The 11,139-nt window shown below is 42.6% G+C and overlaps 1 protein-coding gene across 1 annotated transcript; it reads right to left on the bottom strand.

The window, feature by feature from the left end:
- Positions 1-510: 510 nt before the first annotated feature.
- On the bottom strand, positions 511-10,260 carry LOC132403173 (extracellular calcium-sensing receptor-like). The gene is made up of 7 exons (XM_059986532.1): positions 10,068-10,260; positions 7,386-7,506; positions 5,780-6,110; positions 4,747-5,580; positions 3,953-4,180; positions 1,519-1,642; positions 511-1,424 (listed from the first exon to the last, which is right to left on the bottom strand). The coding sequence occupies exons 1-7, from the start codon at positions 10,258-10,260 to the stop codon at positions 511-513; spliced, it is 2,745 nt and encodes a 914-aa protein (XP_059842515.1).
- Positions 10,261-11,139: the final 879 nt, after the last annotated feature.

Genomic DNA, 11,139 nt, shown 5'->3' with positions numbered 1-11,139 from the left:
GGTCACTCTGTTATAGTAAAACTGTAGCTAAACTGAAAAGGAATACGAGCATGTTGCCAGGACTCGAGCTTTCGGACAGTTTGGCCAAGTTAGATCTTTACTCATTTTCACGGAAGCGAATACAGCTCGAGCCTATACAATTGCTTAAAATTAGGAAAAGCATGGACAACAATCCTTCCCATGTTAGGAGAGCCCAAAACTAGTGAATATAGATTTTGAGTGAGAGGGGAATGATTGAAAGGAACCTGAATGGCAGCTTCTTCAAAGAGAGTTGTGAGTTTATCGAACTAGATGCCAGATAACGAGAACAAGAAGGTACAATTGTATAATTTAAAAACACTTGGACAGGTACATGGAGTGGCCCAGTATCTGGGGATATTTGCAATTTGCTGGCTTGGCAATAAAATGTGCATGGACTGCCATGGCCGAAGTGTCAGTATCCGTGCCGTATTTCTCTATGATTCTGCAATTCTATAGTGTTAAAGGCCCGGACATACGGATGCGCATCCTTTAAAGTTTCCGCTCATCCACTTTACCCATAATGTGCTTCTTGGTGTTTCTCTCCGGAGTGATTACAATAATAAAACACTTGGGTGCAAAAATGCAGAGCAGCAATCCAAAACTGGAGGCCAAGATTGCAAACACTTCAACCGCCACTGTGTATTTCCCAGGAGAACTCACAGAGGCCGGAATAAAAGTGACCCAAACCGCACAAAAGATGAGCATGCTGAACGTTATACATTTTGCCTCGTTGAAGTTATCTGGCAGCTTCCGCGCCTGAAAGGCGAGGACAAAACAAATGCACGATAATAGACCGATATAACCCGAGGCCAAGTAGAAAGCTGCAGAGGATCCTGTATCACATTCTAAAATTATCTTCTCCCGGTAATATTTAGTGTTGATCACGGGGAAAGGCGGCGCAATGAGCAGCCAAAACACACATATTAAACCCTGCACGGACACCAGGAGGAAGACACTTATCCTCTGCTGTCTTTGACCAAACCATTTCATCCTGTTACTGCTGGGATGTGTTGCCTTAAATGCCGTCAGCACCAGAATGGTTTTGACCAGAACACAAGCGATACACATGACAAACGAGACTCCAAACGCCGTGCGGCGTAACATACAGGACCAGTGTGACGGTTCGCCAATGAATGTGACCGAGCATAAAAAACAGCAGCTTAGTGCAAATAGAAGGAGGAAGCTCAGCTCAGAGTTGTTAGCTTTAACCAGAGGTGTGTCTCGATGTCTAAAGAAGAGACCCGCTGTCAGTCCAGACATGCACACGCCAATCAGAGCGAATAACACCAACACCATGCCCAGGATTTCGGTGAAACCCAGATACTCTATTTTCTTCGGGATGCATTGATCTTTCTGATCGTTAGACCAGTACAGGGGAGGACACTTGATACAGTCTGCCGAGTCTGTGAAAAACAAATGTGACCATTTCATTGTTGAGGGGACACTTCAGGAATCTCTTAGGGTAAATGTTAGATTCCAACATGTATTTTCGTTCACCTGTAGTGTTAGTTATTTCTCCATCCGCACAGGACTTGCAGTCAAAACAGCAAATTGGTTGTCCTTTCCTGGTTATCTTTCTTGTGCCCGGGGAACAACTTTCAGAACAGACTGCCCGGGGAATCTTGAAGACAAAACAGAAACAATATTTTGATATTTTCAAAAGGAATGTACCGTCTGCCTTCCAAATGTGTGGAATTAGTCTGTGACCCTGTTACTTTTACAGAAACAGAGCGTTTGAAACTTAACCTTTTTACCAGTTCCGACAAACACTACATCTAATATTCCTTGAATGTTATCACTTTTCTATACTTTCCAACTCTCAGAGTTGCTGTCGGATACGTATCGAAGATCGTTTCAAAGACGATGAATTGATTGTATTGTGCTCGTCCACGTTCAATACACAGGAGGAGCATAATTAGCTAATTTCCACATCACGTTATCTGTGTCATTCTGTGGTTTATCTTTCAGCCATTAGAAAGATTAGTGCATATTCCCTCTACTTACACACTTCGCAATTCTATACAGCTTTGTTATATAGTGTAGGACAATGCTGAAGCGGTTACAATGTTGTGATAACAAGCCAATGATGGGGTTTAAACATAACCATCATAATACATGTTGTATTCAAATTTAGGTTAGAAAAGTAAAACCGACATTATCGATTGTTACCAAAAAAGCTGCCCATTCGATGTTTTCACCCATTTCGAAAGATTGGTACGCAAGTCATTTGCTATCAACATGGCTTCCCATGGAATGGTTACAAATACAATCCCATTGTCGGGCAATTCGGGATGAACTATAAATGTTGGAACTTTCACAGACATCCAGATCAAAATATGCCTTATTTAAACTTTCACTTTTGCTCATTTGTTTATCGTTTTGGTTTCAAATGCAGCGAGATCATGTTGCATTTCTATAAAATTCTGATGAGATCATATTTGGAGCATTGCGTTTATGTCCGGTCTCCTCATTATAGATTTCAAGCGGGAACTTCAAAGCTGGTGTAAAACGTGCTTTACTTAACGGTATCTAGATCAGAAAACATGCCTTTCAAAGAACGGTTGACCAGACTAGAGCTTTTCTCTTTGAACAAAGGATGAGAGGCGGCTTCATAGAGTTGTATAAAATTATAAGAGGCATACATAGAATGGACATCAAGACCCAATATTCAGGGAAGTTATATCTTTTGCCCCAGATCATCCGTTTCAGATAAATGGACGACATTTTCGTGGAGAGCTAGTCATAGGTAGTATTTTCACACAGAGAATGGGAAGCGAATGGAAAGCACTGCATGATTGGTGATAACTGCTAATATAATAGGGAAAGTTAAAAGACTCAGATAGACACAATACAAAAAATAAGAATGGAAGGTTATCGGCAATGTTAAAATTAAAGGGTAGATTGATCGCGGTTTACGTTAAAATGTTCGCACAACGTCGAGAGAAGAAAGACCCGTACGGTGTTGTATTATTCTATGTTCTGTGTTCTTAATAGAAGAAACGCCATCAGTCCATTGTTAAGAAATCTATCACCTCAAATCTCCACGTTAAATCTCCAGAATATGTAATGGGAGAAGTGTTCACGGAGTCACGGACTGTTGACTGGTGTTGTGAGTGTTGGGATGGTGGTGCATCCGTTTTAACCCAATGCAGGAAAGCCGATGCTACAAGCAGCGTTTTGCTGTAAATAGCCTTTCATTTTCCTCATTAGATAAAAACTCCATGGAAACTTCCCAACTTTTTCCATGTTCACTAGTTTTTATGTAAACGTTTTAACCGTTCATGCTGACTTCAATATTCATAAAAGAACTATTCAAATATTAACCAGTGTAAATTTGAACTGAGAACTTTGAAATTAAAAGAAATTTAGTAGATTTGGAGAGCAGTTTATACGTGTACCGGAGTCCCTATTCTGCCCTGTCAGGGCTGTTTCTATCTTCCTGTTTTTGAATGATTAATTCATTCTATGTCATCCTAAAGCGTGGAATTGCCACTACTGCCCATAACCAGAGGTTCTTGGGTAGCCCGCTGCATGGGGAACACAGAAGTGATGGAAAGAGTAACAACTGGACAGGAAAGTCTTGAATTCTTTAGCAATGCTTCATTTTCAAATTATGACGTCTACCTACCTTGTGACTTAATATTTTCTGCAAGTTTGTTATATAGCTTAAGTTTGCTTTAAAATATTACTGAATGGAATTAATGTCATTACCTTTTACTGTACTCCAAAATTTAGTCTCTAGGATTAATGCACAGAATCAACGTGATGACTGGGTTGAAATAAAATCCTTCACTAAGTATTTCAACACCATAATTCAATGTATGTAAGTATGCTTTACTTGTGCTGTTGAATACAATATCCTGGTATTATAACATGGATAATTACAATCTAACTGTTGGCAAAATCGGGCAGTTGGAATGGACAACCATACCTGACGCTTACCACCGCTCCAGACAATCTGATGTAGGTTCAACACAAGTTCTTTACCCGGAGGACCTGATCCGTTGTAATATCCAACTGTCCGAACTTCAAGGCTACCATTTGCATTAATTTTCCAGTTTACAATGTCATAAGCGGCTGTTGGATTGCCTTTCTCATCAAAATGCACCTTCTCTCCAACTTTTGTTGTGAAGTAAATTGACTTCATATAATGGAGGAGCTAAAAATGGAATTAAACAGATTGAGTTAAGTTTCCTGCACATAAGAAGAGATTTTGTCTTCAAGATTTTGTTGTCTTACTTCTCCAAGATATTTCAGTCCATTGAACTATCATAACGTCTCTTAATTACACCTGCCTGGACCGCTCCCCGGCAGCCCATTCCAGATATCACTACCCTCTTTGTGAAGCCTCTCTCGTCTCTTTTAAAATCTCTGTTCTCTTAGCGTGTATCTGCCGTCTAATTTTGGGCTCCCAAAACTTTGGGAAAAGACTAATACAGTCCACCTCATCCATACCCCTCATGATTTCTAGAGTTCACTGAATTCACTCCTCATTCTCCAACACTGCAAGGTATGCAGATCCAAACTGTCCCTGGAACTCAGCCTCACTGTCTACTTGTGCGGCCACTATGAACGAAATGTGCATTTGTAAATCAAGGTATATATTTTTGATAAGTCAGTGCCCTACCGTTTACTGTATTAGTAATACCCTGGTCTGAGTATCAAAATTTCAGCAGCTATATTGAAAGCAGTCTACATTATAAAGGATGAAGTTCAAATCCCTACCTGCCAAGGTTTGAAGGTTGAAAGACGTGCACAAGTTTTGTTCGGGAATGGCCCTTTGCCACTTTCACACGAAAGCATATCGTGAAGCGCATGAGCAAAAGCGTACACCGCTTTATATACAATGTAAGAGTTCCCGTCCATGGTCAGGTCGGTGTAGGCATTGTTAATCTGAAGCAGACTCTCATTTCCGCTACACTGTGGGAGCATGCCAAGTGAACCAACTTCGTTGGTCGCCTTTTCGAAACTGGGAGTACAGCCGAAGGTGGTTTCCCAGAACCCCCGCACTAATGGATTACCGGGAAATCGGGAAGGATGGATTGTGAGCAGGAAGTCCTGCACCCCTGGAATTTCCTGCGCACGCACAGCAGTTCCGATTGCCCCGGTAAGGAAGCGGCGACCACTATCTACAACGACGAAGTCTGCTGTAATCCATGCCTCACTGCCCACCCACTGCACACCGCTGAGGTTTTGCCGTAGAACCTCTGCAAATAAAATGCGCATTTCGCCAGGTCCGGCAAAGGCCACCACGACCTTTGTGGTCGCCTCCTTCATCACTTGCACTACCCTGGTTATCTTCTCCGGAGAGTCCGTTCTGTGAAATGATTCGGAGAAGGCAATGCAAAGCCCGAAATCCTCAGCAGCTTCGACAAAGGCTCTCATCCCCGAGTTGCCATAGTTATCGTTGCTGTTAACGGTTCCAATCCAGGTCCACCCAAACTTCTGAACAAGATGCACCAGCGCCTTTGACTGATGATCGTCACTTGGGATAGTTCGATGAAAAGTTGGATACTCGGTCTTATCGCTGAGACATACACACGTAGAAAAGTAGCTGACCTGCATTCAATCAGATAGTTGGCGTGTTGGTTAATTTGCGTGCGTGACAGAGCGAAATATTATACATTAAATAGAATGAAGAATGTTCAAACTCTAGAGGATATCAGTAATAAATCTAATTCACTGGTTCTGTCGATTAAAAAAAAAAGTTGGTTCCTTTTGCGTCACTGTAGCCACTATAATTTTAACCAAATCTTACCAGTGGTATTCGAAAAGGTCCGGTTGTCCTTGCAACGGCGATGGACGCGGAGGACCCAGCGCCACCAACGATTCCAGAAATTTGGACAGGCCCGTCACATACTTGATCCACGAGTATTTCCTCTTGCCCATTCACCAGAGCTAGAGCAACCTTTGTCGCAATCTCGGGGGTGTTGCAGTCATCGTGAATCCTGTAACCCAGTGTGATGTTCGGAAGAAGTCTCTCATCCCTGTTTATTTCCTCAACTGTGAAAATCATGGTCTGCAACATGCGGAATCCCTTTAAATCAAAACTGCAAACCACCACAGGTTGGTTTTGGTATTGGAATTGGTTTATTATAGTTATGTATAACGTCATGGATTCAGAGAGTATTCTTTTATTTTCCTAGATATATTACTTTCAATAAACGCTTCAAACTCTCCTGCATCAATAGACAAAACCGATTAACTAAAATCCACTACGCGTGTTGTAGATTATTTCTGGTACAATTCCATGCCATGTTTTAATAATGCCAGACGAACCGGTCATAATGGATCGGGATGGCAAACAATAGGTTTTGTTTTGTTCTCTTTTGGGTTGTTAGACCTAGCACCACCCAGTGTCAATACAGTACTTCAGTGGTTTCATGTTAGATAAATGTCAAAATAGTAAGTCTATCCCTTGATGACTACAGTCATTCAGATACTTTGTTTTGCGAAATTATTACTGTTACAACTACAGATAATGGTGTCCTTTATTTTTTGATTTAATTGACAATATTCAGGTTTCCTGATGTGAACACCTAGTCCCATAACACATTCACCAAACCATCTGAATCTATAGTCACTGGCTAACTCATTAGATACACCTGCACAACTACTACTTAATACCTATCACTTGGCAGCACTTCAACGCATAAAAGCATGCAAACATTGTCATGCGGTTTAGTTGTTCAAGCAAAATATCAGAATGGAGGAAAATGTGATCTCAGTGACTATGACAGTGAAATGATTGTTGATGCCATATAGGGTGGTTTGACTATCCCAGAAACTGCTGATCTCCTACTTCACGCACAAAGTTCCACATAGTATACAGTGATTGGTGCGATGAACATAAAAATCTAATGCGTGGAAGTCCTATGGGTGAAAGCACCTTGTTGATGAGAGACCATAGAGGAGGATGACCAGATTGGTACAAGCTGACAGGAAGGCGAGAGTAACTCCGACAACCAATCGTTGCCAAGTGCTGTGCAGAGGAGTATCTATACATTTGCAACATGTCAGACCTGGAAGTGCATAGGCTACGGCAGCAGCAGATCTCAGCCAAGAACTCAGTGTCCACCTTATTCATTACAGGTGTGACGTAATAATGTGTCCACTGAACGTATCGGCGACAACATTAACATTAATGGGCAGAAAATGTCGGTATCTCGCAACATAAGATGCTTGGTGCAGATTTTCCCATTTGGATTTATCTCGGAGATCAGTGAAAAAAAGTAGAAAACTACTTTATAAAATTTCATCGTAAATTTTTTCTTGAAAGAGTACAACAGAGCGATTAATCAAAGCCACAACCGATCAGATAGTTAACAAACCTTTTACATTTCTTTTCTTCAGTCCGTTTGGTGAATGAATTTATCTGCTGGAAGCTGTTTAAGTGCACAGTGAATAACCCACCAAGTACAACGTCCCCATCCTTAGATATGTTAGACAGTTGGATTCTTTCCCGAAGCCGACAGCCTGGCGCATCTAAACCCAAAGGAAAAGCCGATCCTACCAGGACTCCCAAAACAAAGAGAAACATTGCAGAAATAAAGATAGCGACTATCGAATAGTCTTCTTGTGTACTATTACTGACTCTAAACACGAGTCCGACTTTAAATACGGAAGAAGATATTCTCAATAGGAAACTGCGGCTGCTAGAAAATCACCAACGTCCCGAGTGAATATAGCACTGAGATAAGTCTCATGTGCGAGTCACCAAGTGATCATTTAAGCTGGAAGGCAAATTCCGTGTTGCGAATTAAATACAGTAAAAATAACACATAACAATGCCTCACAGGTAGACATGGGGTGTTAGCTTTCATAAGTCGAGAGATAGAGTTTAAGAGACGCGATGTAATGATGCAACTCTATAAAACTCTAGTTAGGCCACACTTGGAGTACTGTGTCCAGTTCTAGTCGCCTCACTGTAGGAAGGATGTGGAAGCATTGGAAAGGGTACAGAGGAGATTTACCAGGATGCTGCCTGGTTTAGAGAGTAAGGATTATGATAAGAGATTAAGGGAGCTAGGGCTTTACTCTTTGGAGAGAAGGAGGATGAGAGGAGACATGATAGAGGTGTACAAGATATTAAGAGTAATAGACAGAGTGGACAGCCAGCGCCTCTTCCCCAGTGCACCACTGCTCAGTACAAGAGGACATGGCTTTAAGGTAAGGGGAGGGAAGTTCAAGGGGGATATTAGAGGAAGGTTTTTCACTCAGAGAGTGGTTGGTGCGTGGAATGCACTGCCTGAGTCAGTGGTGGAGGCAGACACACTAGTGAAGTTTAAGAGACTACCAGACAGGTATATGGAGGAATTTAAGATGGGTGGTTATATGGGAGACAGGGTTTGATGGTCGGCACAACAGTGTGGGCCGAAGAGCCTGTAATGCGTTCTACTATTCTATGTTCTATTTTCTATGTTCTGTTGCTCTTTACAAGTTTCCCAATCCTCTGGCTTCCCGCTCATCTTTGCTATGCTATATTTGTTCTCTTTTATTTTTATACTGTCCTTGACTTCCCATGTTAGCCACCGTCGCCCCTTACTCCCCTTAGAATTTTTCTTCCTCTTTGGAATGAACTGATCTTGCAACTTCTGTATTACTCCCAGAAATAACTGTCATTGTTGTTCCACTGTCATTCCTGCCACGGTATCCTTCCAGTCAACTTTGGCTAGTTCCTCCCTCATGGCTCCATAGTCCCCTTTATTCAACTGTAATACGACACTTCCGATTTTTCCTTCTCCCTCTAAAATTGCAGATTAAACATCACATTATGGTCACTACCTCCTAATGGCTCCTTTACCTCGAGTTCGCTTATCAAATCTCCTTCATTACTCAAGACTAGATCCAGAATTGCCTTCCCCCTAGTAGGATCCAGTACAAGCTGCTCTAAGAATCCATCTCGGAGACACTCCACAAACTCCCTTTCTTGGGGTCCAGTACCAACCTGATTTTTTCCAGTCTACCTGCATGTTGAAATCCCCCATTACAACCGTAGCATTACCTTTGCGGCATTCTAATTTTAGCTCTTGATTCAACTTGCACCCTGTATCCAGGCTACTGTTTGGGGGCCTGTAGATAACTCCCATTAGGGTCTTTTTGCCCTTACAATTCCTCAGTTCTATCCATACTGACTCTACAGCTCCTGATTTCATGTCACCCCTCGCAAGGGACTGAATTTCATTCCTCACCAGCAGAGCCACCACTCCCCCACTGCCCACCTGTCTGCCCTTTCGATAGGACGTATACCCTTGAATATTCATTTACCAAACATGGTCCTCTTGCAGCCATGTCGTTGTTATTCCTACAACATCATACTTGCCAATTTCCAACTGAGCCTCAAGCTCATCCACTTTATTTCTTATACTTCGTGCATTCATGTATAATGCTTTTAATTCATTACTCCCCTCGCTTTACACATCGATCCGTATTGCATTTGGCCATACTCTCCGATCACTTCTTGAGCTTTCCGGCCCATCAATTCTGTTGTCTTTCTTAACCATTCCTTTTCTCTCTTTCCCTTTAACTCCATCCTTATATTTCCAGTTTGTCTCCTCCCCCCCTCCCCACTTATTACTTTAAAAACACCCGTGTAGCAGAGGCAAACCTGCCTGCCAGAATGTTGGTCTTCCGCCTGTAGGTGCAACACGTCTCCTTTTTACAATTCACCCTCACCCCAAAACAGATCACAGTGGTCTAAGAATATAAAACCCTGCTTGCTGCACCAGCTCCTTAGCCACACATTGAGATCCCATATCTCCATGTTCCTGCTCTCAGCAGCACGAGGAACTGGAAGCAAACTGGAGATACCCACCCCGGAGGACTTGCTTTTCAGCCTTCTTCTGAGTTATCTGAAGTCACGCTGCAGAATTTTTTTCCTCTTCTTCCCGACGTCATTTGTGCCGACATGCACTACCACCTCCAGCTGTTCATCTTCGCCGTTGAGGATGCCCTGCAATCGGACAAGACGTCCTGGATCATGGCACCAGGGATGCAACGCACCATACTTAAATCCCACCTGTTTCCGCAGAAACCCCTTTCTGTACCTCTCACTATGGAATCCCCTACTACCATGGCTCTGCCTGACGTCTGTCTCTTCGGCTTTGCTTCAGTGCCAATTTTTGACTCGCAGACCTGTCCACCTCCCAGACTGGCAGTGTCTTCCAAGAGGGTGAACCTGTTTTCAAGAGGCACATCCCCCGGGGTCTCCTGTACCTCAAGCTTCCATCCCTTCCTCATCGTCGCCCCCCTTCTCTCTTCCGGTATCTTCGGTGTAATGATCTCGCTGTAGGTCCTGTCCAGAAAACTCACGTTTTCACGGATGAACCTGAGGTCATCCAGCTGCTTCTCCAGTGCCCCAACACGATCCGTCAAGAGCTAGACCTGGATACACTTTTCACAGTTGTAGCAGCCGGAGGCACCAGCAGTGTCCCTGACCTCCCACATCAGGCAAGCATCACACTGAATCAGTTTACCTGTCATCTCTTCACTACCTCTCTCCTTATCCAACTGTGGCGTAGTCTCTTCGCTCAGCCTCCTCATCGAAGACTCTCGGCTTCCAAGACTTCCCTCATTTGTTCTCATAGCTGACAACAGTCTTAATGGTGAAAGTAGAAATAGATGACTAAATAGAGGCAGTAATAGAAATGCGAATCACATAACTTTGAAACAAAATCTCAGCACGTATATTGTACTGAGTTCTCGGCCCACTGCCTTACACGGTGAGTTATATCACTCTTCAGTAGGTGCTTTTCCCAAAAGCTCCCTTCCAAAAAGCACGATAGGACGACTAAAACAACACGTCAGCTGAAATGTTTCTTTCCTCGGACTGTTGATCTGATCAGCCATTTTAGTTTATCAGCCCAAACCCCTTCTGCCTATTACCTCTGTCACTGCATTGCACTGTAAACACTTGAACCATTTTTTATAATGCTGTTTACATTACAAATACTTGCTGGTATTTATATATTTATGCACATTTTATTCAATACCATGCCTTAAGAGGTTAACTTTATTTTTATATCTTTTATTCTTTGTATTTGTTGAATGTTGTTGCGATTTTTTTTCTTGCATGTCCCACCCTGAGCAACACACCAAGGCAAATTCCTAATATAGTGC

This window comes from Hypanus sabinus, chromosome 2 (assembly GCF_030144855.1).
Source record: "Hypanus sabinus isolate sHypSab1 chromosome 2, sHypSab1.hap1, whole genome shotgun sequence".
NCBI classification, from domain to species: domain Eukaryota; kingdom Metazoa; phylum Chordata; class Chondrichthyes; order Myliobatiformes; family Dasyatidae; genus Hypanus; species Hypanus sabinus.
This window is presented reverse-complemented; position numbering and strand designations above follow the sequence as displayed.